The 27,963-nt window shown below is 48.6% G+C and overlaps 1 protein-coding gene across 1 annotated transcript; it reads right to left on the bottom strand.

The window, feature by feature from the left end:
* Positions 1-35: 35 nt before the first annotated feature.
* On the bottom strand, positions 36-27,963 carry CLCN1 (chloride voltage-gated channel 1). The gene is made up of 19 exons (XM_080818867.1): positions 27,689-27,963; positions 24,909-25,029; positions 24,367-24,498; positions 23,798-23,926; positions 23,437-23,570; positions 22,290-22,367; positions 21,203-21,281; positions 15,282-15,407; positions 14,940-15,024; positions 14,623-14,724; positions 14,236-14,320; positions 13,839-13,988; positions 9,104-9,173; positions 8,804-8,914; positions 6,790-7,003; positions 6,426-6,559; positions 3,507-3,751; positions 3,122-3,233; positions 36-2,813 (listed from the first exon to the last, which is right to left on the bottom strand). The coding sequence occupies exons 1-19, from the start codon at positions 27,866-27,868 to the stop codon at positions 2,485-2,487; spliced, it is 2,616 nt and encodes an 871-aa protein (XP_080674993.1). The 5' UTR covers positions 27,869-27,963; the 3' UTR covers positions 36-2,484.

Genomic DNA, 27,963 nt, shown 5'->3' with positions numbered 1-27,963 from the left:
TTTTTTTTTTTAAGATTTTATTTATTTATTTATTTGACAGACAGAGATCACAAGTAGGCAGAGAGGCTGGCAGAGAGAGAGGGGGAAGCAGGCTCCCTGCTGAGCAGAGAGCCCGATGAGGGGCTCGATCCCAGGACCCTGGGATCATGACCAGAGCCAAAGGCAGAGGCTTTAACCCACTGAGCCACCAAGGCGCCCCAAAACTGTTTTATTTTGTCTATGACAGAAGCATGAAGGCATGAAGGCCTTAACCTCTTTTCGATTTTAGAGATACATGCTGAAATCCCCAAGATTCCAAATAATCCAGGAGAGCTCTCACTTTCATAACTGAATCGAAAATTTCTTGAAATCTCTTTCCAGTCGGTACCCTCTGAACTCTGTACTATTCTATTTTCCTAATGTCCAAACCCGCATGTCTCAGGCTTCAGAGACAGTCTCCGAAGGCTGCCTCATAGTTCTCATGCCCAGTGTGGAGTCCATAGCGGGGTGCTCTCCATCTGTCCCTTCCCGGCAGTTCTGGACTGCAATCCCACCTCCTCGAAACCTCACCCTCCCTGGCTGAATGCTCACACCAGGTCTGGCTGGCCCTCACAGCACATGGATCCATGGATGGATGGATGGATGACCATCCGGCGGGTGTGCTGTGGATATGATTAATTTGTAGGACCCTCGCCAACCCTGGTGTGGTGGGTCCTGTCTTCCTGGACCTTTCTGTGACCATTTCCTGCCTTTCCCGGTGCCCATGCACCAAGCACTTCCTCTGGGCCTTGCATTATTCCAGCTGCTTTACATGTCTTCACTCACTGAATCATCTCCAACAGCCTCTCATTGTCTCTGTCTTACGGATGAGGAGACGGAAGCATGGAGTTACATAAGTAGTCTGCCCAAGATGACACAGAGGTGGAGCCGGGCTTCCGACCTTGGCTGAAGATCCTGTTCCAGGAAGCCCCAGCTTGTGTCCAAGGGGCAGGGTTTGTCTGCTTCAGGGTCTGATATGTCCCACTACTTGCAAAGGCTCAGCCCCTGTACCAGACCCGAGCTCTGTGTGTGCTCCAAACAGGGGAGCAGAAGGAAACACTTCTGGTGACATGTAACTGAGCTCTTCCCGCAGGTGTCATCGGGATATTGCCAAGGGTGCCTCCTCGATCTTGTCTGAAAACCAGGTTCAAAATATCCTGAATTTTTACTCCTATGGGATCTTGTCCCTCTAGAATATCCCAGTGGGTGACAGGGGAGCTTAGATACCCAAAATCTTCTTTGGGAAAGACATAAGCCAAAAATGTATGCTTTGTTTACACCCCTCGTTGCACTTTATTTCCAGTGATTGTTAAATAGCCTCACTGGGTCAGCTGGCCAGCTTTCCCTCTGGTGTGCTTCTCTGAAGAGTATGATTATTGGGTTAGCACTGAGCAAGGCCCTCCTCAACCATAGTTATGACCCATCTGATTCTTGCTTGGGGGCAGAAGCAAGAGCTATTTTTTTCCTCTGTGCTCATCGATCTTTCCATTAAGCATTGATCAGAAAAGTGCATGTTTTGAGAGGTGACAAGGGGAGAAGGGGAAGACTTCCTTCTCTCCTATGACTCCCTCCCCCTACATCTAGTCTGGACAACCTAGGAGATGTTTATTTTAAAATAACACTTGCTATGGTTCTTTGTCATCTACATACTTTTAAAGCTGTGGCTGTTCAGCCTCCACAGGGGGCCTGCATTCTTTTACCAAACAGAATGGCTGCTAATGGACTCTGTTGTTTCTCTGCAACCCTGGGGTCTCTTTCCATCAGGACTGTGATCAGGACCGCCCTGCTGCCTCCAAATCATTGCTCCTTGTCTGTCCCCCCCTCACAACCAAGCCCATTCAGGGCTGGGTTTTCTCTCTCACGTACTTAATAATTACCTTTTTCAGGAAACAGGTGTTTGTCCCAATGAGACACCACTGTCCATACTGGCCCTCCGTTTTCCATTCTTTCCAGTCTCGCTTCCTGGCATTTCCTAGTTGTCCACTGTCTCGAAGCCCTGTCCAGTCCAGTATCGTAACCTCAAGCAGGCACTGACCACCTTAGTTTCCGTGCTGCTCCTCCACATTGATACGCGTAACTGCTGGCTGCCTGGGGCCATCTTACTTCAGGTGAAGCTCATCCTTCCTGCACAGCCTTTTCCTGGTCCAGAACGTCCCTAATGTCTAAAAGATCTGAGGCTCATCTTAGCACCGTTGGTCCCATCTATGCGTGGAAGCATCTTTCTCCTCTGATCCCTCTGAGACCACCACATGTTTCCCTCACCTCTGAGCAATGGGCCCATCCCTTTCTCCATAATCACTTCTCATTCCCTGCCTCTCAGAATGCTTTCTGGCCTAGACTAGCATCTTACTGTTACAACACAATGAAGCAAGTGAGCAAAGCCTTCATCTGACAGAACCATCCACCCCAGGTGGCTCTTTCTCTTACCTCTTCAGGTGACATGTTGTCCACGAAATCCGTTGACTCCTAGAGAAGAAAGCCACAGATCCAAGTCCTTTCCCTTTTCTCCCCATGACAGCTGCAGTTCCCCTGGCCATTAGCAACCCTCCCAGGCCAGGGCCTCAGGTGCCTGCTTTCCTGCTCATCCTTCCTGCCCCCTGATGAAGCGTCCCTGGGCTGGGACCTCCTCCCCCTTGATTTAAGGACCATGGTCCTCTCAGTCTTCAGAGGCATGGTCCTTTCCCTGTCCACCCTCCACAGCACATCTGCTCTTACCTGGGTTGTTTTCTTCTTTGTGGGGTAAGGTCTGCCCAGTAAGCAGCGCAGCGGGGACCGAAAGACAGAGGGTCTTTGACCTGAGAGGAGTGGCGAGCAGGTGGAAATGGAAACAAAGTCCTGTCTGTCTTGGGAGGAAAGGGCGGGGGCCACGGGCAATGGGAGGCAGCGAGGGGTCCCTGACACTTTGCCACACACAGTGTGTTCTTCCCAGATGCCTCACCTCTACAGATACCCTCTATCCCACCCTCCTGAATCAGCCCTTGCTCCCACCACTCGGGACAGTCATCTGGAGATTCAATGATTACAACTCCCTTCCCGCCTCCCTCATGGGCCCAGAGAGAGCCCATGAGGCATGGATGCGGGTGCGTGCTGGGGGAATCTTCACCTGCAGGTCCCGGTGCTTCTGGCTGCTGCTTGTGGCCGGGCAGGGGCCCGTTGGACTCTTCGGAGGACAATGGGGCGGTAGGAAAGGGATGAGGAGGAGGGAGAGGAGGCAGCTATAAGGAACAGTAAAAATTCTCAGTCCTGGGGAAGAGGCTGGTGTCCTAGGAATTCTATCGACATCCATTCACGCTCACACCCGTTCAGAATTCCTATATTCCTTTCAGTTCTCATGGGTACCATCATCTGCAACCTGATCTCCTTCAGTCCCTGCCCCCAGGTGCACTGGTCTCTTTGACTTTCTCAGTGACCAGCATCCCATCTCGCTCCTCCCACGATCCCTTTGCCCCAATCCATCCTACTCCCGCAGCCCGTCCCTGCCTGGTCACCTCAGGCTTCCCAGAGAGGTCCTCATCCTCATCCTCATCCACAAAGGCAAAGGACTCCCTCCGGCCCCCAAGGGAGATGCCTTGGTGTCCCTTGCCGGTCAGCAGAGCCTTCCCGTCGAAGGGCAGCTCGGACAGCTTCCTGGCCATGTCCTGGGCTGCCCGCAGTCTCCGCTCGGGGCACAGGTGACGCTGTAGGAGGGCCTGCAGCTCTGACCGCTCCACGGAGCCCAGCAGGATCATTGAATCTGGGGGAGAGCCAAGCTCAGCCTGAGGGCCTGCGCGGTTCCCTGCCCCCTCCACCCCGCTCTGCAGGACTGAGCCGGGGACAGAAGCCGAGCACCCCTGCTTCTTTTTCCAGCTCTTCCCCTCTCTTCCTGAAGATTCATTTCATACATTTTCCAGGATTGACCTCATTCAATCCCTTTTATTTCACTCATTTAGCACTTAGAGACCCAATTGATAGTATGCTAATTGGTGTTAATTTATACTTATTTTGATGCAAGCCCTTCCTTATACAGGCTGTTTGTAAATAGGTAAACTTGGTACTAAAATGGCTAATCAATCCTATCTCGAGAGAAAGAAAGAAAGACAGACTTCAAAAGCCATTTATATAGACTGAGATGTAAATATACTTTGAAAGAAGTCTACAAGGATATCTGAGGTTTAATCACTTAAAGACTGTGGGTCCTTCTAGGATATAAACAAAATGTCTCCTTTTCCTGGGAAGATCTTTCATATATGGGAATTCTGCTACCACAATGAGCATTTTCGTTGTTTTAAGCCCATAAAATTACAACAGTGTTATTAAGATAAATCTTACCAGTAGGTCTTAGTCACTATTATGAAAACCCTGTACCTCCTTGGCTGTACCCCTGCTCCAGTGAAAAGCCACTGCTTTAGAGACCACTTACAAAGTATTTGGGATTTGGGGAAAATATTAAAATGAATCTAACTTGAACAACATGGACATTCTGATTATCTGAAATCAGGAACTAACAAACTTAATGGCTCCAAATGGCCCTACCTGATTCTTCTTAATTACATGAATTCAAACATTAGGCAGTGTTTACTTAATATCTAGTAAATACCTAGAAGGAGGCAGTCTGAAGGAGATAGAAGTTAGAGTCTCTGCCCTCAAAGAATTCTCAGCCTAGTGAGACATAGATATAAACTCCAATAAGAAATAATATAGAGGCGCCTGGGTGGTTCAGTCGGTTAAGCGTCTGCCTTTGGCTCAGGTCATGATCCCGGGTTCCTGGGATTAAGCCCCACAAAGGGCTCCCTGCTCAGTGGGGAGGCCTGCTTCTCCCTCTCCCTCTGCCTACTGCTCCCCCTGCTTGTGCTCTGTCAAATAAACGAAAAAAACCCTTTAAAAAATCATAATACAGAGTAGGATTAAATGCCAAAGGTGGATGAAAAGGATGGTGAAGGAAGGGACATGAAAGAACTGCTTTAAGGCCATTCCATAAACAAACAAACAAGCAAATGAATAATTTTAAAAAGGGGTTCCTGGAGGTGCAGTTGGCTAAGGGTCCAACTCTTGGTTTCAGTCTGGTTTGTGATCTCAGTGTCATGAGATCAAGACCCATGTTGGGCTCCGGGCTCAGCATAGAATCTGCTTGGATTTCTCTCTCTCCCTTTCCCTCTGCCCCTCCCTCCCACTCTCTCTCTCTCTCTCTCTGTTTCTCTCTTTCTTTAAGAATAATAAATAAATTCTTTAAAACATTAGAAAGGAGTAAAACCACTCACTCTTTCATATGGAACAGTTTCATTTGCCCCTCAAGTTGGGCACTGAAGAACAGCTACCATGCAACTAAGTAGCAAAGAGAACCACATAAGGGGCTAGGGTTTTACAGCGGAGCCTCGCTATTCGTGAATGCCCTGTTTGCGAATTTGCCTCCTGGCTAAAGCACAGGTATTTGTAAACTCCAAATTAGGGCTCAAGATGCCGCCACCATCGTTCACAGACCTGCACAGTGCAGCAAAGCACTGGAGCCTCCCCCCGCCCATGTTCCCAGCTGAGGTTAGAAAAGTAACGTTCTGCTTCTTCTCTCAGCCCTCATATTATAAGCAAGCATTCTTTTCATCGCCCATTTAATGTCACATTTTCACACTTTTGTTGGTTTTGTGTTAGTGATTCTGCTGTTTGACATCCTTCCCACCCCTCCCTCCTACCACCCAAACAAGAAGGCTGTGATGTGCCTTATGGAGAAAATATACCTGTTAGGTAAGCTTTGTTCAGGCATGAGGTGTAGCCCATGAATTCTAGTTAATGAATTGACAGTATATACTAAATAAGGTGTCTTTAAAGAGAGACACACATAAAATAAGTTTATGCATTCATCGGTTGAAGAAAACGAGACGGGAGGAACCTAACCCTGTATTTTCTCCAGGGCAGTGTTTCAGTATAGTAACCCTAGTTCAGTGTTCAGTGACTTTAGAGGACATAGCTACAGTGACTAAAGAGCATCGGCTGTAGTTCTCTGATTGAATTTTTTTTTTTTTTTAAGATTCATTTATTTTAGAGAGAGCAAGAACGGGGGGAGGGGCAGAGGGAGAGAAAGAATCCCAAGCAGACACCCCGCTGAGCATGGAGCCCAATTCAGGCTTGATTTCACGACCCACAGATTATGATCCGGAAAGTGCAACCCCAGCCGAAATCAAGAGTCGGGTGCTCAACTCACTGAGCCACCTGGTGCCCCTCTCTGACTACATTTTTAACTATCTTCTTTTGCTTGTGTTCTGGCAGTATTTTTCCTTCTTGAAGATGATCGTGTTCACTAGGAACACAAGCTGGGTATCCTGTGGCAGACTGGGTGATCCCTAAAGATAAGCCCGCACTACAGTGCTTCCTCCAGCTCTGTGGAGCCCTGGTTCAGGTCACTAGCTCAGAAGTCTGCTTCCTTTCTTCCCACTCACCTTTTGAATCAACCAGTGGTAAAGTCTTGACTGTGGTGGTCTGGAGCAGGGTTCGCAATTCCCCGTAAGTGCAAGTGGCTGAAACAAACTTCACATCACGTACCATGATGTCCTCAACGAAGATGGTGAATTTACTACGGGGGGAGAAGGCATGGGGTGTTAGCCCCACCATAAACTTGTTCCTTTGCTGTCCCTTCCATTTCTCCCATGAGGTTTACCAGGCATTATGTCACTCATAATACTCATTAAGTACATGGGAACATAAAAGTAAGTAAAAAGCAGTGTTCCCAAATGTTGATCCTAATCTCAGTAGCTCCCACCTCCACCCCATCAAGCCTGAACTAATTCCAGCTGGTGCCCTGACCTGAGCTGGTTCCAACCAAGGTCAGGCAAGTAGGGTAGCTTCTTGACCTGGATGATGCTGTCATAGAGGGAGGGTTGCAGGCTCTGAGCTACCATGTTGGCCAAGATGACAGCCACCATCATGGGTAAGATGTGGGCAATCTGACCCGTTAATTCGAAGCAAATCACAGCTGTGGAGACTGTGTGGGATACTGCACCGGTCAGCGCGGCTGCCCCTAGAATGACACAGGAATGTACCAGTGGGTTAGGGCTGCCACGTGCGGGATGTGATCCTGGTCGGTGCCAACACTCCTGACATAACCATCTGTCAAGAGTAGGAGCTAGAAAACTGTCAGCGAGTCATTTTGATCTCATTCTGTGTCCTTTGGCAATTTACAAAATCATTGTGTGTGCCCAAATTTTCATTTGTAAGATGAAGATAGTGATGTCCTATCTATTCCTTGCTTTTGAAAGTTTGGATCATTTTTTTTTAAGTATTCTCTATATCCAACATGAGGCTCAAACTCACAACCCTCAGATCAAGAGTCACATATTCTACTGACTGAACCAGCCAGGCACCCCAAAAGTTTGGATCATTCTTAATTGAGCCTTCTAAAACCCAGTGACAGCATTTTCTACTGGACCTCAGGTTTTTTTTTTTTTTTTTTTTTTGGACCTCAGGTTTTGATGTCAACAATATATGAGTGAAGGGAGTCAAAACCCAGGACTCATGGTGTGGACTTGGAGTAATAACACCTGTGTCAGATTCTGATTCTACGATTTCTCAACTGTGTGTGTAGAACTTGATCCTTTTAGAATCCCATACTATCATCTCTAAGGTTAAAAAGGTCATTGAATAAGTTGTAAGGCCCTTGCAGATCTAAAACGTTATGATTCTATGAACTCTTTGAAAACAGAATCTTATTTTTCATTGTTTTCCCATCAACAGAAATAATAACTAGAAGGTATCCGTGAGAAGAGAACAAGAAAAAGACACAAAAGACAGGGGCGCAATTGAGAAAGCATGTGACTCTCAATCTCAGGGTTGTGAGTTCAGGTCCCATGTTGGGTGTGGAGCTTACTTAAAAAAAAAAAAATTAAGGAAAGTCACAAAAGGGAAATACTGGGAGGACTAATTCTGCAAGATGGTACACATGACATACTTCAGAACATAAACTGTCACGAGAGATATGTATTCTGGGAAACGTCCACCAGGGAAGATGAGGTGACACCTGAGAGTCATGAAGATGGGGAATAAGAGCAGAGGACTCTTATCGATGAAAGAGGCTTTTCGTAAAGGTCTGTGATGGGGGGTAAGGACACCATATGCACTAGAAAGCTGCCTAATGCTTCTATATTTAAGGGAGGCGCGGCCATAGGTGTTATGGGGTTTTGATGGGGAAGAGCAGGAGGGGGGAGGCATAATAATTTTGAGGATTATACAGGCCACTGTGTTTGTTAGACAGGGTTTCGGTTGGATGGCATTGTGGATTTAATGAGAAAAAGATTATCACAGATTCTCAGAATGCTAGGGCTGTAAGATACCTCCGAAGTCATTTTATAATAAAGAAACTGGTGAAGAAAGGTAGGAACTTGCTCCATTGTCATCCAGGTGACAAGTGACAGGGATGAATAGAGACCATGTTTCTTTGCTCTTAGTCAGGTACTTTAAAGTCCTGTCAGTATTAGCCCATCTGCAGTTTGGGAGTATCCAAGCCAGTCACCTGCACTGCGGTTTCTATGATTCTTTGGAAGGAAGGAAAAAACCCTTACCACACATTCAGACACAATCCTAGGTGCTTTCATTCTTATCTCATTTAACTCCCATAATCCCTTTTCTACATAAAGAAACTAAGGCTCAAAAACGTTCAGTAAGAGCTAATGAGAGTCAAAGCCAAGGGTTGATTATTTGAATGAAAGTTGAATCAAATAGCATAAAATTAAAACCACATTATGTAGTTTGTCTGGAATAAAGATGTCTTGGGAGAGTTTGCGTGTGGCTGTTAGGGGTTACCAGAGGGTGGAATGTGTCTCACCGATTACTGCATAGCCCCCGGGTAGGATCTTGTAGACGATATCATCAAATAAGATACCATCAGGGAATAGCATGGCCATGATCTCTCCTACCAGCCTTCCGAATGCAGCTCCTAGAGGAAAGACAAAAGGAAGGAAGGTGTTGAAAGATTCAAGTTCCTTATCCTCTATATTTCAGAGCCAATCCCTTCTTGGGCACTAAGACCAAATACAAGCCCCTGGCATTCCAGGCCTTTCCTTCATTTCCCAGTACCCTAGACTGAAGCCATCAGCAAGATCCCAGGTTTCCCATCAGAACTTACCTAGCACAAACACAGGCATGAAGCCTCCGCAGGGTATGGGCATAGTGGTGGCCACGATGGACATCCAGAACTGGGGTAAAAAGAGGCATCAGGGCACCCTCTCAACTCTGCCCAACACACACACACACACACACACACACACACACACACACACCCCTATTCCACTTCCTCCCCACTTCCAACCCTCCCTCTTGCCTCAAGAGTCACAGAAACCTTGGGGTAGCTAATTCATCCAGAAGCCATCTTGTCTGTACTCTTTTCTCCAGAATCAAAAAACGTGGAGTGCTCACCCAGGCTAAAAACCACCAAAGCCAACATTGTAAGAGTTCCTCTTGATGATCGTTCCCCCTTGGAATGACTATATTTCCCTTTAGGCAATCTAGAACAAGGAGCGGAGCCCCTGAGGATTCCTGTCACTGCTCCAGAAGGTATAGTATAGCCTATACTATACGCTCTTAGCCCAAAAAGTTCACCTCAGCAGAACAGCCTGAAACTTTTGAAACAGGAGGGTTATCTTTTCCTGGTCAGATTGTTTCTAAGAAAGAGCTCAGCTCTAAGTGGCAGACATCTTAGTCTTAGTGACTTCCTGTGTGACTAATTTAATGATATAGTTATTTATAAACCCATTTATATAGCAAACCTCACAAGGGAACCTGGTGTGAAGACTGTCCTGCCTGAGTCATTTCCTTTAATATTAAACCACATTAAACAGAGGTTCAAAAGATCAAATCTATCCTAGCCATCCTGGAAGGACACATTGAGAAAGTTAGCCAGTGTAACAGAAAAGATCTCGAAGGCCAACTTTGTCAGGTAGTATTCCACAAGAAGCCAGGACAATTTTAGCAAAAGTAACACATACATTCTGTGGCAAAGAATGTGGAAGGATTGAGAAATAGAGTGGACAAATAAGCGTTGGTTGAACCTTTGAAATATCTGTAAAAGAAATAAAAATATGAGATACACCATGAAAATGTAGAAACAGGTTTACATATTACTTCCAAAATAAGTAAGCCAATCTTACAAAAGGATCTCAGACGCATGTGGTGAAAGGTGGTAGCAGCTAAATTAGAACAAACTGCCAGGATTGAAATATTTGTAATTGAAAATCTGTACCAAGTGCATTGTAAACTAATGAGAAATACATTTCTTACTATTCTGAACCGTAGAAAGAGTCCCTTGAGCTAGGGCTGATGTCAAGAGGCCATGCCAAAGGCTCTAAGAAGACTTCATCCCAGAAGCTCTGAGATGAGGCAAAAATGCATATTTCTTCATGTCAGAATATGACCATGTAAAACAGCTGAGAATGGCCAAATCAAAGGTACAGATGAAGATAATATAGACTGAGAAAGCCTTGAGTATAAAGCAACCTTGTGTCTTGTTTTCTCTGCCTGCTCTCTGTCCTGGTGGGGTGCTCATCAATACGGGTAGCATGTAGGTAGGTCACTGGGGAGGGAAGGAGGGAGGAAGGAAAGACAGAAGAGAGCTTGGTCAAATAGCATCTATGCAACACAGAAAAGGCTTCTCAGAGTTACTATTTGCTGAAACTCCCAACAGAAATGCTCGTTGAGGAATTTGTTGAACCTGCAGATGACCAAGTCAGTCAGTGTGGACATGGAGTTCTGGGTATTTGTAGCTTACTTAACCTTTGCAAATGATTCTGACATGTAACAATTGGAGACACCTTGAACTACTTTGTACCATCTCTTTGGAATAAGCACATGAAAGCCGTATGGGATTTTGTAGGCTCAGGTTAATCTGAAAGCTCCAGTAATACAGATTATAGGTGGCTGATAGGTCTGATTTCAGAGGATGAATTTTGGATTATCCCCCAAGATATATGTAAGAACAGATGAGGATCAGAGGGCCCTGAAGTGAACAACTCCTAAGGACAAAGAATGACCCGAGGTTAGCTATTAGCACACCAAAGGAAAGACCAAATGCAATGTAAATAATGTAGAACACAAATAACTCCCAAGAATTTAAACATCCACCTCTAGAGAACTGGGAAGCTAGAGACCCACCATGACAGATTCCACTTTATTCAAACCCTTCACAAGAAGGAGTGCCACGGAGAATTCTACAGAGCCTCAGGCTATGCTGGTCAGTGATACTAGGTAATGACTTAAGACTTATTAAATAGGGAAACTGAGAAGTTGTAATTTTATTCATACCCATTGTAGCAGCTGTTAACTCACAACATGCTGATATTTCCGTGTCTTAAGACTGGGGAAGATGGAAGTTCCCGCCATCAATAGGGAAGAACCTTATCTGCCTGTATGAATACCGGCGGAAGCCCACACAGGCTAAATTTCAAACCAGACTGTGGAAAAATAGTTCCAGTCACTTTCATATTCTAATTTGGTTATGTAGCCTATCACCTACACTTAGGAATAGATAAAGGGATGGATGCATATGTGTCCAATAACAGAAAAGTGAAAATGCTGGAAGCAGTGATAATTGGACAATATCATGGATTTATAGCAAGGAGTGGTGTTAGTTACATTTTTATTTTTATTTTTTTAAAAGATTTTATTTATTTATTTGACAGACAGAGATCACAAGCAGGCAGGGGCGGGGGGAATCAGGCTCCCCACTGAGCAGAGAGCCCAATGCAGGGCTCTATCCCAGGACCCTGAGATCATGACCTGAGCCAAAGGCAGAGACCTTAACCCACTGAGCCACCCAGGTGCCCCTACATTTTTAAATACTATGGAATGGCATAGGCCTGATGCAAACTGTGAGGCTTGAAATATAGCCCAGGAAGTATATGAGTTTCTTCCCCTGTTACATGCATGATGTAAATATTATCAAGGATGTGATTCAGTGAGAAATTAATAATAGCGACATACAGTTGAGTCCTACTGTACAATCCAAGTAGGCCTCCCAGAATAAACTTTAATCTGTGAAGTCAAATCTGGATACATACTTGGGAATCTGGGGAGGTGAGGTGAGATGCAGGGGAAATATTGAAAAATATATGGTATTTTTGTTTCTACAAAACTTTGCAAGAGCTTGATATTTTAAAAATATGTATGATCCCAAAGTTACCATATAGTTCAGTCTAGAGGAACATCAGGAAAACGCAATCATTATCCTTGAACAATAAATTCTGAGATGCTATCAAACTTGGATTTGGTTACTTACAGGAAGCTGGGATTTATAAGTTAGAGAAGAGGAACTCTGTATTGAAAATCCTAAAGTCAAGTCCTTAACAAGGCTGAGAACTTACTTACGATGAAAATATGAAATCTTTTGAAGGAAGACATAAAAAAGACCTAATTAATAAAGTAGGTGTACAAAATATTGAAGCTGCCGACCCATTGAACCCACATGGAGTGGAATGGGAAAGAACATGCAGAGATACAGTTTCCAGAAACCCAGAGCAAATCCTGAGAATATAAGTCACAAAGTTGGAACCTGGTGTGTCAAGCACTTGGTGTCTTTAATCACAGGGTCCTTGACAAGTACATTAAAGGAGCAGCCAAAAACAAAGACATTTTTTTCAACCATAAGCATGAGATTTGCCAAAGTACAACAATCAAATATTATATATTTGGCACACGGTAGGTGTGTAATAACATTTATGGAATAAATGAACCCATGACAGCTATTATAATGTAAATATAACTTAGTGACTCATATCCTGGGAAAATATAGATTCATAAAATGTGTCATGAATAAGTGAATATTCAAAAGCATGAACATTTAGTGTGGAAAAACTTTTGAATGAGAACCTTAATGTACAGAGGAAAATGTTGGATCATTCAGGCAAGACATAGGATTTGTAATAAGGCAATCACTGAGAAAGAAAACAAAACGGGGAAAGAAGCAATTGTAATAGATGTTACAACTGGGGGTGGAAATAGGAGTATCTTTGCATAAAGCAGTGACTGAGAAGCCTATGAAGACACGGAAGAGGCCAGCTTTGGTTTCCTAATTGAAATGAAGAGAAAATAGCTTGCAAGAGGCAAAATCCTCATGGCCTCGCCAGCAAAAGGGGAAATAACAACATGTATAAAAATTACTTATAGGGCGCCTGCGTGACTCAGTCAGTTAAGTGTCTGACTCTTGATTTTGCCTCAGGTCATGATCCTAGGTTTGTGGGATTGAGTCCCATGTTGGGCTCCATGCTCAGCAGGGAGTCTGGGTAAGATTCTCTCTCTCCTGCTCCCCCTGTTCCTCCCTGAGCTCATGAGCATGTTCTCTCTAAATAAATAAATAAATAAAGTCTTAAAAATTATTTATAGTCACTAAAAAATTGAGTTAAATATTTAATCTCTTTGGCAATTCTAGAAAAGAGATTACCCACTAGGTAGGGACAAATGGATATGCAAATCATCTAAAGATAGATAATCGGATATAGGAGAATGAAGTACCTAATTATCTAACATGTGGGGGATTTGGTTAATTTATGTCGGGTGTTTACACAGTTATCTAAGTTGCTCAACCCTGTCTCTTCCTCATTTATTAGGCTGCTGTGACGTCTTGATCATTTAGCAAGTGGAACCTTTAGCAGGCTTATGGTAATTATGGCAACATTGCTAGGTTGACATGAAGGGAGCAATTAACCCAGATATGGGCTCACTTCTGTAGGTGAGCAACTCACCTAGGCTATGGGAGCAGAGCTATTTCTCTTTAGGTTGGACAAAGCCCCAATGAAGTTCTTAGGCAAACCGTGAGTTCCCGGTTGAAAAGGGATGGAAGCTTAAGGGATTAGGAGTGCAAGGAGGGGTACCTTCATGATAAAGAAGAGGAAGATGATGATGACCACATTGACCTGTGGGTGGATCCACACGGCCGACCGTCCCAGGCTTTCAGGGTCACCCACATGCTTTACCCACGTGTTGTTGTCAAACAGGGTACTGATGGCTTCACGAGGCATCAGCTGTGAGAGGAGGAAGCAAAAGGGGGAGGTCTCCAAGGATGTCAGGTACTAGCGCTCTGTACAGAACTACTCCCCCAGTCTCATTGTTCAAGGGGCCCTCCTGCTCTGCTCTCGGGGGAGAGGCTCTACCCTTGAGCAAAAGAGCTCAGAAGCCTGAGGAATGTCTGCTGTGGCCCTGCCCTGGCTGAGTTTGGTCATGTGCTCAGTGACCTGACCCCTCCCACCCCCCAGACTCCTTGGAGCTGACCTCTCCAGCCATGAATTGACCCATTCCTGGCGGAAAGGTGAATGAGGCAATGATGAAGGTGACTATTCCGGGATACAGCAGGCGGCTGAAAAAGAAACAGATTGGAACCCTGCAAGTTAGCCCCAGGGGACGCCACACTGAGCCAGTGAGCTGGGCCCCAGGAGCCCACACAGCCTCAGCTCTTTAAACACATGACATTCTTGTCACCAAAAAGCAACCTTTAAGGGGCAGACCACGCCCCTTGCTCCCCTGTGTGGTATATCTGGCTCCTATATTTCATCGCAAGCCACCTAAAGGCAAGGATGGCCTTTGTCAAAGATTAAAAGGGAGGGGCTCATGGAGAAAGCAGAATGGAAATGGGTAGGACACAGAAGGGCAGTGACTCACTGCTTCGCCAGAAACTGGCTGAGGGCCTTGTTCTTTCGGACACCGAGCATGACTTGGCGATGCAGGTACACAAATACAGCTCCCAGGAAGCCACAGCAAATCCTGAGGGCGTAAGTTATACAGCAATGGAACCCTCTTCGCAGACCTGCCCTCAGCGGGAGACAAATACCAGGCGTCCCCCCTCCCCTTCTGCCCTCTTGCCCTCAGCAATTCACACTTATCCAGGTCTGCCCCACCTTCTTCCAGCAGGGGCCCCTGCTGGCTGAAGCCGCACCCCATGCCCTGTTCACTACTCCCAAGCAGCCAACCCCACTGACCCGATGATGGCGAAGGCTGGGAGCTCCTGCAGATCAAAGGGGAAATCCATTCGGAAATTGGTTCTGAAGAGAGCAGTGATGGTGACTGTGGGATGGAAAGGCCAGGCATCACGGTGGGAGCACCGCAGAAACCCGGTGCGGGGTGGGGGGGTGGGGAGGCTGGAGTCATCAGCTCAGGGTCAGCTTTTTCCTTCCTCCCAGGCTATGACCTAGATCTTTGCCCTATATCCTTGGGCCTTGGGTCCTCTTCCCAAATAATGGCATCCATTCCTTTTCTAAACGGCCCCAAGGAGCTTTGTTCCCCACCCCAGTTCCAGCCTCCACCCCAGGCTGCCCTGTTACCTGCATCCTTATTCCACACGGCCAGTACGCGGAAAACAAAGGCGCTGAACGTGGCTGCAAAGAATCCTCGCCAGTAGTTCCGCACCGCAAAGTAGGTAGAGGTGACCTCGATACTGAACAGCACTCCTGCAGGGGCGTGGAGGTAGTCAGGTGCGGAGGAATGCGAGAGGCTCTCCCCCACACTCTCCCACCTGCGGGCCTGAGGTGCTTTTGCTGAAACCTGAATCATGAGGGAAGCAGTAGTGGGAAGTGATGGTCTCCTGGAACCTCATGCTCTAAACCATACACTGGCTCCTGCTGGCAGTGGTTTGCAGGCCGGGGATGTGGTCCAACAAAGATACAGGGAGGAAGGGGGGAGTAGGGGTGTTGTGGGAGGAGGGGTGGTCCTCAACCCACAAACCGGGAAGATCAGGTGGTCCTCCCTCTCTCTCCCTTAGAAAGTAGGGTTGGGTGGGATTCACAGTTGTCACATGTCCACAGATATGCAAGTTTCTGCAGAGAAGTCAGGAGAGAGAACCTTTCCAGAGCAGGTGCTCAGCAGAGTTGCCAAGCAGAGCTTGGGATTTATAGGGACTCTCAAGGAGGCTTCACATTCCTTTCATGTGCCATATACCGTAGAGTAAGTTTATAAGGAACAAATAACCAAAATGAACAAAAAAAGACTTCATGAGAGGGGTGCCTGGGTGGCTCAGTGGGTTAAACCCTCTGCCTTCGGCTCAGGTCATGATCCCAGGGTCCTGGGATTGAGCCCCGCTTTGGGCTCTCTGCTCAGTGGGGAGCCTGCATTCCCCTCTCTCTCTGCCTGCCTCTCTGCCTACTTGTGATCTCTGTCTGTCAAATAAATAAATAAAATCTTTGAAAACAAAACAAAACAAAACTTCATGAGAGCTGACAATACTCAATATTCCAAGAAAAGAAAGTAGAAGATTCACCCAGAGTTTAAAACAACAACAAAAAAAACATTAAAAACCTGACTTAAAAGAACCAAACAAGGAGAAAAACCAAGAGGCCGGAAGTTAAAAACAATTTTGCTTAAGAAAAAGGTGAGTGAGGTAGGAGGAAAACTAATCGAAAATCCTAAGCACTACTGTTTCCTAGAGCAGATGGTGGACTGGAAAATGAGTTGGTAGATACACAGACCAATAGTAGGCATGGGGAGGGACAAAGTAAGGAATGCTAAGGAGGGCATAAAAACAAAATTCAGGAGATGGCAAAGAAAGTAACCTTTGAATGTATTAAGAATAAGGGAGTGGACTTTGATTAGATGCAAAGTAAAAATTGATGACAAAATGATGTAGCTACACTTCATCTTTATCAGAAATGAGGAGGAGAAACCGGGAAACAGGCATATCATCAGATAAATGGAGAAGAACTTGGCCCCACGAGAGGCCATGAGCCAGGTGAGGTTTGTCTCCCCCTTTCTCTCCATGGTGGACAGTTGCTGGCCTGCCTGAGACCCCCACTGGCTCCCCTCTTGCCCTTCAGGTAGCATCTCGCACCCCAGCCATTTTTTCTCCCTGTTCTGTATTCGAAGTAACATTTCTCAAATTCCTCGAGAGTCCCCCCTCTTTATTTCACAGTCACAGGAAGTTACTTGCAGCGCGGGGGTGGTGGCCCAACCATTATCGCTTGTCTAGTAGCTGCATCACTTGGCCGAAGGGCCCTAGTGGTGAGCTCAAATGCCACCCTCTCCCGGAAGGCATTCCCAGCGCCCCTCATCAAGTAGAAAAGGCCCCTCTCATCACCTTCCTGTCTCAGAGTTTGGGACTTTTTGGGCACTTGTCACTTGCAGACAGAGTGATTTGTTTCCATCTCAGAGTTCTCCCTAGGATTGAAAATTCCTTGGAACCCCCCACCTAATCCCTTTCCCGGTACATTATCAAGCCTTAGTGCCTATTCTGTGTATGAACAGGTGAGGAGAGGATGAGAAGGAAAGAGAACAAAAGAGAACAGAACGGGTGAAATTTCAGAAAACGGAGCGAGGGACGGCGGAATTTGGGGGCAGAGAGAGCTGCCAGCCACCCCTTCTGCCCCTGCTCCTCAAATCACGCGGGGTGAGGCATCTGTCTCCTCGGGCTAAGAGGACCATTTGACACAGTGGGGAAGCAGGTGGGGCAAGTCTCTCCTTTTCTTGAGTACTAATAAAACCAAACCAGCTTTGATTTGCTGCGGTGTAAGCTATCCAACTTATGCATATTTTACAACCATTTTTTTGAAACCCTAGGCTAGATTTTCTTTCCTACGAGGTGGTTCTGGGATGCTTTCCCTAGCAGTCTCTCACTGTATCCTCAGGAATGAGAACTGATTTTAATATTCGTCGGAGCCAAACAGAAAATGTGCTTCTAAAAGCAAACAAAGCCTTACAAACACAAACAGCTTTTGGAAACTCTCTAGTCTCTAAGGTTCTGGAGTTGGCTGTCTCCTGCCACCCTGGTTTTTCTCTGTGCCCCTGCTCTGGCTCCTTTGCCTCCACCCAGGCTAGGGCCTTCCTTGCCTTGGTGTCCCGTCCCTGCTACTCACAGACGCACTCTCTCTGCTCCATTTATGCCCATGGCTTCAACTGCCGCCTCCACGCTACCGGGTAGCAGAGGGACGTTTCCAGCTCGGTTCCTGAACTTCAAACTCACCCATCTGGCTGCCTATTTGGTATCACTTGGATCTGCCACAGGAACTTCAAACTCAACCTATCTACAGTAAAACGGGGGCGGGGGGGCGGCTGGGAGGCTCCGTTGGTAAAGTGTCTCGGGTCAGGTCATGATCTCATTCACAGGTGGAGGGATGGAGCTCAGGGCTCAGCAGGGAGTCTGCCTGAAGGTTCTCTCCCTCGGCCCCTCCACGCCTCCCCTCTCTGTCCTTCGTCAAAATAAATAAACAAATCTCAATCTCTCTCTCTTTTTTTTTTTTTTTAAAGATTTTTATTTATTTATTTGACAGATAGAGATCACAAGTAGGCTGAGAGAGAGAGAGGAGGAAGCAGGCTCCCTGCCGAGCAGAGAGCCCGATGCGGGGCTCGATCCCAGGACCCTGAGATCATGACCTGAGCTGAAGGCAGAGGCTTTAACCCACTGAGCCACCCAGGTGCCCCCAAATCTCTCTTTTTTAAAAAATAAAGTAAAATTGATCAACTCCTCCAGACCTGTTTCACTTCCTGTATTCCTTGTTTGGCCTACTAGCACCACTGGCCATCCAGGTTTCTTTGAAATGAACTTTGGGACCTGGCCCAAATTCCTCTTCCTCTCTCATCTTCATAACCTTGCACAAAATCAACCTCCAGGTCCTGTCCATCTGACCGCCTATTACCTTTACGTATGTATCATCCTCTTCTCTCTCTCTCTCTCTCCTCTGCCCCCATCCAGTTCAACCTCTCATCATCTAGCATTAGGGCTACAATAGTCTTCTTGTTAATCTCAGATGAATCCTGTTAATCCACGGGCCAGTACTATTCCGCACACTTCTGCCAAAGGGATCCGATGAACGTGCAGTTTGACATGTCACTTCCTTGTTCAGAATTCTTCTGTGGCTCCCCTTCGCCCATGACCGAATCTCCCAAAGTCCATCTGTGAGATACTAGGAGCCTCCTGAGAAGTTCCTTGCTAAAGGGATTCTGTGGGAAACGCTGTGTTTGAGCCAGAGTTTGCATATTCACAATGCCTGCCGGCATAGCCAACATTCTGATCACTTCTCCAGTTTAAAAAAACAGTCTGTTTAACATAGTATCTTCCAACTTATTTGACCTTGGCGCCCTTTCACATGTTACATCTATTAACACCGTGGAGAACTATGTTCTGTAAAACACATTTGGACAAAGTCTAGCCTGGAGAACAGAACCTACGTTCTCATGTGTGGCCGCTGAGGACCCTCCCGATGCAGCCCCATAAGTTCCCCTGCCTCCCCTAGTGCTCCTCTCATCTCCTGTGATTAGAGCCCCCAGATCGAGACTATGCGATGCCTTTTCTTCTGTCCAGAGCACCCTGTCCTCACAGCCTTCTTTGCACTTTGCCCAAGAGGCCCTGGAGACACCTCTTTGAGTGGGCTGTGAGAACCGGTCTGTCTGTCCAGCCACCCTCTCAGCTGTGAGCGCCTGGGAGCACAGTACCCAGAGGACAGATGATGGAAGAAAAAGGATGTTTGCCGTTTTAGCAGAATGTTGAAGCAGACTTTTTGCAGTGGTGTAAGGAATTAAGAGTTGGCTATGTAAATTACCTTATTACTCATTGTTTTTCTTTCAGGATTATTCTATGATCATTAAAAAAAAGGAAAACAATCAAATAAAACTACCTGCCAGGACATTTATTACTTGTACTCAATATAAACATCCTGAAAGTGGCACCTCAATTTTTCAGTCCTGAGCCTTTCCTCACATCAAGAGGCATGTTTCATCTGTAACTCTCTTATCTTTCCTATAGTCTCCACTGAACCAAGAGAACCTTCCTCGTTCATCCCAGAAATTCCAGTTTTATGCAAACGAAACAAAACAAAACAAAAAACCCCCAAACCAGATTCTCTTCATTTTAAAAGAATCTGGCTGATTAAAAACAAAAATTTAAAAAGTCTGCCTGTCTAAAAATGTTTAGATCTTCTGGATTTGTAAGGCGAAAAGAGTAAGTAAAGGTGAAAGTGGGAATAAATGTAAGTGTGTAATGTCTAACCTGTACAGAAATTCAGACACACCCCTCACTCATGGGGACTAGTGACTTCAACGGCAAGAGCCGGAGTGCAGAGGGATGCTAGCTGATGTGATCTCCTTGAGCTGTGCGGGCTGGTGTAGCGTCAGTATAAGCGAGCAGGACGCACTTCCATTCACTCTGAACGCTTATCCCTACGTCATTCCTGAGCCAGGTCCTGTTAGCTACCTGGACACTCCTCTACGAAGGCACTGATGACATTTTCATAATCGAAAAGATACCTCTCACAGCAGGTGTGTGGAAGAAGCATAGGCTTTTCCTGCAATTTTGTTCCCCCAGTTGTCAGCTGGGTGTCCTTTTTTTTTTTTTTTTTTTAAAGATTTTATCCATTTACCTGACAGACAGAGACCACAAGTAGGCAGAGAAGCAGGCAGAGAGAGAGGGGGAAGCAGGCTCCCCGCCGAGCAGAGAGCCCGATATGGGGCTCGATCCCAGGACCCTGGGATCATGACCTGAGCCGAAGGCAGAGGCTTTAACCCACTGAGCCACCCAGGTGCCCCCAGCTGGGTGTCCTTTTTATCACCAACGAATCCAACGAATGATCCATGCAATCCCACCTGCGTTAATCCCATTACAACTCACACTGAGTCGTAAACAAACAGGTGCAGCTGCTCTCCCTGTCTGGACCTATTTGTTCGTGTTCCAGGACACAGGTGACAGTCCGAAAAGCCACCCCTCGCCTTCCACATGCAGAAAGAGCTAACGTCAGGTTCAAGCTACTCTCAGGGAGCTACGGGGTTTAACTCCCATCTGTAGCCCTCCTGAAAGCTGACCGTGAGTTTAAGGAAGGCCCACCTACACACCTGTGTCCTAATAACACGCACAAATGGAAATTTTTCCTTGGAGAACAAACGGAGAGTCCCCTGGTAGAAGACATGGTTGCAAGTGGAAGGCAAACATGTCCGACAATACGGACAGGCTTTATTTAAGACAAGGACGGAAACAGGGAGGCTGCTCGGGTTTTCATTCCTGGCTCTCCCACTCGCTCAAGTCTCTTACCCTCGCTGTAATCAGTTTTTCCTTCCTCTCCTCTGCACTGTGGCTCTCATTTAGCAGGAGTAAATGTAGAGTGACGTTTAGAATGTCACTAGCACATAGTAAGTGTTCAGTAAAAGTTCGCTATTCTTGCCATACTTTCATTTTAACTGGCAACATTGCACTTGGGGATGCTGACAAAACCTGGCTGGAGAGCCAGCCTGGGCAGCAGACTGATGTAGGAGGGGGTGAATCACTTGCCTCCAAGTGGCGTCCCAAAACAACAGCCGACTCCTACCGCGCAGCCCACCGTCAGCATGTCAGTGTAATAGTATGGCTGCTACTAGGGGAGAGACAGACAGACAGACAGATGGGAGGGGCAGGGAAGGGGGCCAGAGAGGAATGGAGTACAAGCAAGGGTGGGGAATAAGGCAGAAGGGGAGGCTTAAGTCACAGGGAATCAGAGTGGCCCCCTCCTCCCCGGTGATTCCCAGGCCAAGTGAAACTCAGTTAGTTTGGCAAACAGGAAGTGACCTCATAGCGCAAGTCCAAACACAGAAAATGAAATAAAAGGTAAATATGTGGAAGGCACGTCAGGCAATAAGTGATCATCAGAGAGGGGTGGGAGATGGGGATGGCCCAGGGCAAGAAGTGTCAGTAGCAAGAGAAACAGAAAGGACTTCAGACAAACAGTACCGATAAAGCCTGCATAAACCAGCCGCCAGCCACAAAGGAACACACAGCCCTCTGGTAGAGAAGTATGGGTGCCTGCAAGCCAGGGGCTGCGATCTGGGTCACTCCCCCACCCACTAGTCCCGTTGGCGAGCACCCTCTCCACCCCAAAGGTTAGGCAGCCACTCCAACCCCCTTCCAAGTCGTGCTCGGGGAACGGGGTAGGGAGGAAGTGGGACTTGCCTCCAATAGGGGCTGCAAAGCAGCATCCCACGCCCACTGCACAGGCCGACACCAGGAGATCAAGCTGCCCAGACACGGTCTGCAACAGAGAAGCACGCAGGACGAGGAGAGTAGAGGGCTGGGGCTGGCAGCAGTGTTCATGAGGGGTGGGTTGGGTGCTAGGGAGACCAAGGGACAGGGGTAGACAGGAGGGCAGCAGAGGAACTGGCCAGGGTGTAGGTCTGGAGCAGGGGTGTGGATCAAGAAGGGAGGGGTGTCTTGGGGATGGCAACATGTGGCTGGTGTAGGCGGGTGGGGGTGTGTGTAAAGAGGATAAGGGAGTGTGGGTTAGCGCAGTGCCCCACGCCAGCATCGCGGCCAGCCCAGCGCAGACAGCCCTCCCGAGGCCCTGAACACACACAGCCCCGCCCTCATTTTACTTTCTCAACCTTACCTCATAGACTCCACAGAACATCGACATAAACCTGCTGAGGACAGCAGCACAGATGCTGGCGATGTGGACAAAAGGGCCCTGAGAGAGAGAAGGAGTGGACGGGTCAGGGGCTGGGGGTCCGGATGGGAGATTTGTGGCTCCAGGCACTGAGCAAGGTGCCCAAAATACAGTAGTGAGCAAGACAGGGGGTGTGCCCTCGGGATCTACAATCCAGAGAGGAAGGGGTAGGGTGGACCAGCATCTCAGGGAAGCTCTGGGGACAGAAGATGAGGGAGGGTGAGGGGAGGAGGAGGCAGGACAGATGAGGGTACAATGGGGACTAGAGAAGGCACTCAGCCATCACAACTGAGCAGTATCTCCACTGAGATGAGGTTGGGAGCCACATGCATGTCAGGAGGAACAGAGAACAGCAGGGGCAGAGCCCTGGTACAGGAACAGCTTGTGTGGTTGAGGGACGGGAAGAGCTTGTCACCCAAACACAGTGAACGAAGGGCAGCTTGAGAGGACCCGAGACCAGAGAGAAGCCAGATCAGCACGGGTCTCCTAGGCCCCTGGAAGAAGTTGGGGTTTTATTGTGAGAAGACTGGGAAGCCATTAGAAGTTCCGAAGCAGACGTCAGCCAGTACTGATTGCTTTTTGAAAAGACGACTCTGGCTGCCATGTGGATCCCCGATTGTAGCAGGGCAAGAATGCACAGCAGCAGAACCTTGGAAAAAGCACAGCCTTTTTCTGGGTCTCAGCTTCCACATATTAAAACAAGGAAATTGGTGCTCAACTGGGGGAGACTCTCTATTCCCCCCAGACCCGGGGACATTTGCCAGTGTCTGGAGATATTCTGATTGTCAAAACTGGGGTGTACTCCTGGCATCTAGGGAGTAGAGGCCAGGGGTGCTGCTAACCTCCTACAGTGCACAGGGCAGCCCCTCAGAACCAAGAATTATCCAGCCCCAAATGTCCACAGTGCCCAGGCTGGGAGGCTCCGCTCTAAGTCCCTACCAGCTCAGACAGGTCTGTCATTCTGCGTCAGGACTAGGAACTTCCTGAGTATTGATTTCCTTCCCCAGTGCCCCTTAGCACAGCCTCTTCCTGTGCCCGGGGCTCCCTCTGGGCTCAGTGCTGCCCTCTGCTGGAGTACCAGTGGACCTACCTCCTTCCCCACAGGAATGCCACTGCCCAGCCCCGCGGTCAAGGCCACAACCTTGGCCACAAAGGCCTTGAGGGTGAGATATTCCTTCAGGATCACCCCACGGAGTATTGTCTTCATTTCAGGGATTCCAGAGCCTAGAAGGGTCAAAGAGTGATTATGCGCAGCTTCCAGCAAGAGGTTCAAAGGGAGAGGAACGTCCAGACAGTGGACCTGGCGATGGGGGTGGGTGGGGGGACGACGGCAGAGCAGGGGAAAGCGTTGTCAGGAGGGCTGGGAGGAGGAGAAAGTGGACTGGAAAGGTCTGGAGGCCAATGAGATTGTGCTGACGACATGACACGGGGAGGATGGGGTCAGTTCTCACCAACAGCCTGGGGAGAGATGAGGTGGCAGAAGAGGGCACTGAAGAGGATGAGAGTTAGCGGGAAGGTGACCCAGACCAGGTACTGCAGAGGCAGGTTGGGCTGCATCTGGTAATAGCTCCACTTGTAGGCTGCAGAGACACGAGCCTGGGTTCAGTCCCAGGGTGGTGGGGATGTCGCCATTCCCCCACGGCCGCAGCGCACCGGTGTGCTCTGAGCGTCCTCATGCCCCAACGATGCTGCCAACCCCACTCGAGCAGGCACACTGTCAGCAACTGTGCCGGTTGGCCCAGAACTGAGGGGTGCCTGGAACTCGGGGTGGTCAGTGCTCAAACCAAAAAAGTCCTGGGAAAATGGGGATGAGTTGGTCACCTAATTAGAGGGGCACCGTCAGCTTGGCTGGTAGCAGGTGAAGGGGCAGGAGAAATGGATCTGGGTCCAGGTCTGGTCTTATCCTGGGCCAGATCTCCTCTGGGCAACACCCGCCTCCCTGAACACCCAACCTGTCCTAGGTAGGAACTCAAGAAACAGCCATTGTGAGGGAGAGGCTGAAGGGCCACGGTAAACCTACCCTGAAGGGTTTTGGCACTGACATAGTCCATGCTCCAGCTAACCAGAGCCATAAGCAGTCCCAGGAGCACCAGAAAGATCCAGTCTTCTCCTAATTTTCTTCTCATCACATGTCCCAGGCGGTGGACACAGCCTGAGAAGAGGGAAGGGCAAAGGAGGGTGGCTGTCCAGTCACCACTGTGGGCTCTGACTGAGGACTGGACCGGAAGAGCGGGGCCCCCAGGGTCTTGCTGTATGGCTCATTCACCAAGCTTCTATTCACCTCTCTGCCAGCTGTGCCCCTGTCCCTTCCAAAGGCACCCCAGTCCAATTCCCCTTGGGATACTTGAATGCCTTCTAAAACTCTTGTTTCCTGGGGGGCGAGTGGGAGAGTAGGGAATTAGGCCAAGTGAGAGGAGACAGGGAGGGATGCCTTTCCTCCTTGCTTGGAGGAGGACTTGCGTGTGGATGTGGGGAGGGGGGAGGGCGGGTCCTTCCCAGTTATTCTCCTCGTCCCTGTACTTCCTTCCATTCCAGATGCCTTTAACCCGCAGGCCCCATCACCTTGACATTTAGAATAGTGATCCTCATCCTTGCTGTCCACGCTCTCACTGGAGCCCGTCTTCTTGGGCATCCCTGTGTCCTGCTCCTTGTCTGAGAATTGCTGCTTGTAATGGCCATAGATCTGGACACAGAGAGAATGGGAAATGTCTGTTTTGCTGGATGTAGAAGAAATAGATAAGAGGGAAGTGGAGACCTGCATGGAAAACAGCTTTTTAAACTCCTGGGTGTTGGGGGCCTAGCATAGGACCCTTCTGTGGCGGAACCTGCCCTGAGCTCTCTGCAGGCTTCTCCTCCTTACCTACTCGTCCATCCTCACCCTCTGTCTGCGCCTGAGGCCTTCAAGGAGGCCAATTCCTACTCGCAGTAGAGACACGGGAACTCTGCTAAGACTGGACATCCGTGTCAATTAGGTGTTTTGTTCCAGCTTACGGTGCTTGAGCCTCTGTCTCTCTACCATCCTAGCCACCCCCTTCCTTCCTAGGAATCCTCACACGGACCCATGAGGACAGACAAGAAGGTGACTCTTGGTTTTTCCATCTTGGTGTGTCTGGCCTTTCTTGAGGCCCCCTCAGATGCTCTGCCGAGCTCAGAGAAAGCCCGTCCACCTTGCCTCCCTGAGCTCATGTGCACAAAGAGGAGCCAGTCCTGGTAAGGGACTCCCCAGACCAGGATAACTAGATGCTCACTAAGTGTGGGGAGGGCAGAGCGGTACCCCTCTGACCTGGTAGCCCTCTGCTCTCATTGCTGTGCAGAGCATGTGTGTTTGGGGCAGGGGGAGCAAGAGCTCTCACTGCTTTTAGTCTGTCCTTCCCCCACTGTACTAGGTCTGTCCTCCGAGGCCAGGGTCAGGCCAGGCCGTGTTGCTGGTTCTGGGAGAGCCTGGGTAAGAGAGATCTGATTTCACAATATGAGCGGCAGCGTTTACGCCCCAGTTCTGGACAGGCGCACACTAACGGCCCGGCTCACGGCTGTTTCGTCTTCTGGGATGAGGTTAGTGACTGAGGGAGACAGTGTGTCCCTCCCTGTTCCACCTGGCCCCAGAGGGCAGACACTACCCATGCAGCTTAGGGCATGTCCCTCTCCACCTGCTGTCTCGGCTGCCTCTGGTCCTAGGCTGGTGGAGGTGAGTGGCGGGGTGGGGGTGGGGGGGTCCTCCAAACCAAACCCTGGCTGGGAAACACCTAAAAGAGCCAAATCAGAGCCGGCTGGTTCAGGGCTGAGCACAGCATCAAAGCAGGTTTGGGGAGGGAAGGGATGACCCAAGTCTGAAGGGGATGCTGCGTCTGGGATTCATGGACAAAAACACCAGTGTGTGGAGCGGGGAGGCTGGGTGTGGGAAGGACAGCTGAAACAATGTCGACAAAATACTGCTAATTGTTGAAGCTGGGTAAGGGGTGCTTGGGGATTCATCACACAGGTCTATTTTTAAGTTTGAAATTTTCCATAATAAAAATTAAACAGAGGAAAACTTAAGTCCAAACCCCTTGTCTTTGCTTTCAAGCCAACTCTACTTCCCAAATTAATCTACCATTCCTTTCCCGCATGAGGCTCCATGCTAGTCTGCCTGGTTCCCTCGCTGTCAGCAGAAAACGTCTTTTACTTTTCACTCTCCCACCCAGGTAGCTTGGTGAACACAGGTGAGAGGAGCCCAAGGCCATGAGCAGGGGTCTTTCTGTCCAATCCCATCCTGTGTTCCAAGGCCGGAGCAGGCCCCAGCTTCCCTAGGAAGTGCCCTCCCTTCCACTCACCATTCCAGCCTCCTCTGACTTTGGGTCCCCATCCCCCCCGCCGCCCCGATTCCCCAGGGTTGCCTCATGTTGGGGACTAAGACTGCAGCGTGAATCTTATAGACTTGTGGCCCCCAATGCTGACATCACCCGTGAAGTCCCCCTCAGGTCCCCACCCTGTCTAGATCCCCCTAATCGCTCCTGGACCCATCTTCAGCTGAAACGCTTTTAAAGTTGCCTTCCTGGTCCTGACAGGATCCATCCTGTGATACTCTGCAATCACCTTTCCTCACTGACCCTCACTCCCATGTCCATCCATGGCAACCTCAGAAGCTTTCCTGTGGTTGTGCCCTCCCATTTCCCCTTTCTAGATGTCTGCAATGCACCACTCCCCACTCCTGGGCAGGGAGGTTATTCCTGGATATTCCTGGATACTCCCAATCCCCTCTCCCTGGGAACAGGCACCTCTACCTTCCCAGGCCCCTACCACTTAATAGGTTCTTATCCGATCAAGCCCTCCCACCTAAAAGTTGACTGATTGCATTTCTTCTGCTCATGTTGACGCTGGTGTATCTTTGATCGCTCACAAGCAATTCAGTTAGTTTCCTCTACTTATCTCAGCACCTTCCTTCTGCCTTCTGCAGAAGTGTTTGTGTGTGTTCTGCTGAGGGTCAGTAGGGAGAACTCTGGCGGTGTCTGCATTGGGGTGAGGGTGTAAGAGACAGCTTGCACACACAGGGGTGTGGGTTCCCATGCCTATCACTCCATGCAGGTTATGTAAGCACGAGCTAGTCCAGCATGTGTCGCTGTGCCGTCCCCCCAGGATTCGGGTGTTCCGTTAGTCAGGGTTATATAAAACTGCATGGGTCTCTAAGTGCATGCTTGGCTGAGCTTGGCCCTTTGAAGGATTTTCATCTTTCGAACACATTACCATGTACTTTTTTAAGTTAAAAGATTAACACTTTTGCCTCTTTTCACCTAATTCCTAATTTCCCCCAATCCATCACACGACTGTCTCCTTGATTCCACCACCCCTTCCCCTTAGGACTTTACCTGTGTGGGGCGGGTGTTGGCACGGGGGCCTGCATCCCTCCGGAGCCTGTGCTGAAGGGCCCCATTCTCAGAGGGCAGTCCGTAGCTGGTGCAGTGTTCAAAGGGCATATACTGGTACTGGGGAGCACTACCCCACCAGCTTTGTTCGCCCCCACGCCGCAGGGACCCAGCTGGCTCCATGTTCCCTCCCTGGGCCAGGCCGTGGCCTGCTTGACCCCGTCCTCCCCCCAATACAGCTCCTTAAGCCTGTCCTCTTGCCTGTCCCCAAGGCGTCT

Source organism: Martes martes (genome assembly GCF_963455335.1).
Source record: "Martes martes genome assembly, chromosome: 11".
Taxonomy (NCBI): domain Eukaryota; kingdom Metazoa; phylum Chordata; class Mammalia; order Carnivora; family Mustelidae; genus Martes; species Martes martes.
This window is presented reverse-complemented; position numbering and strand designations above follow the sequence as displayed.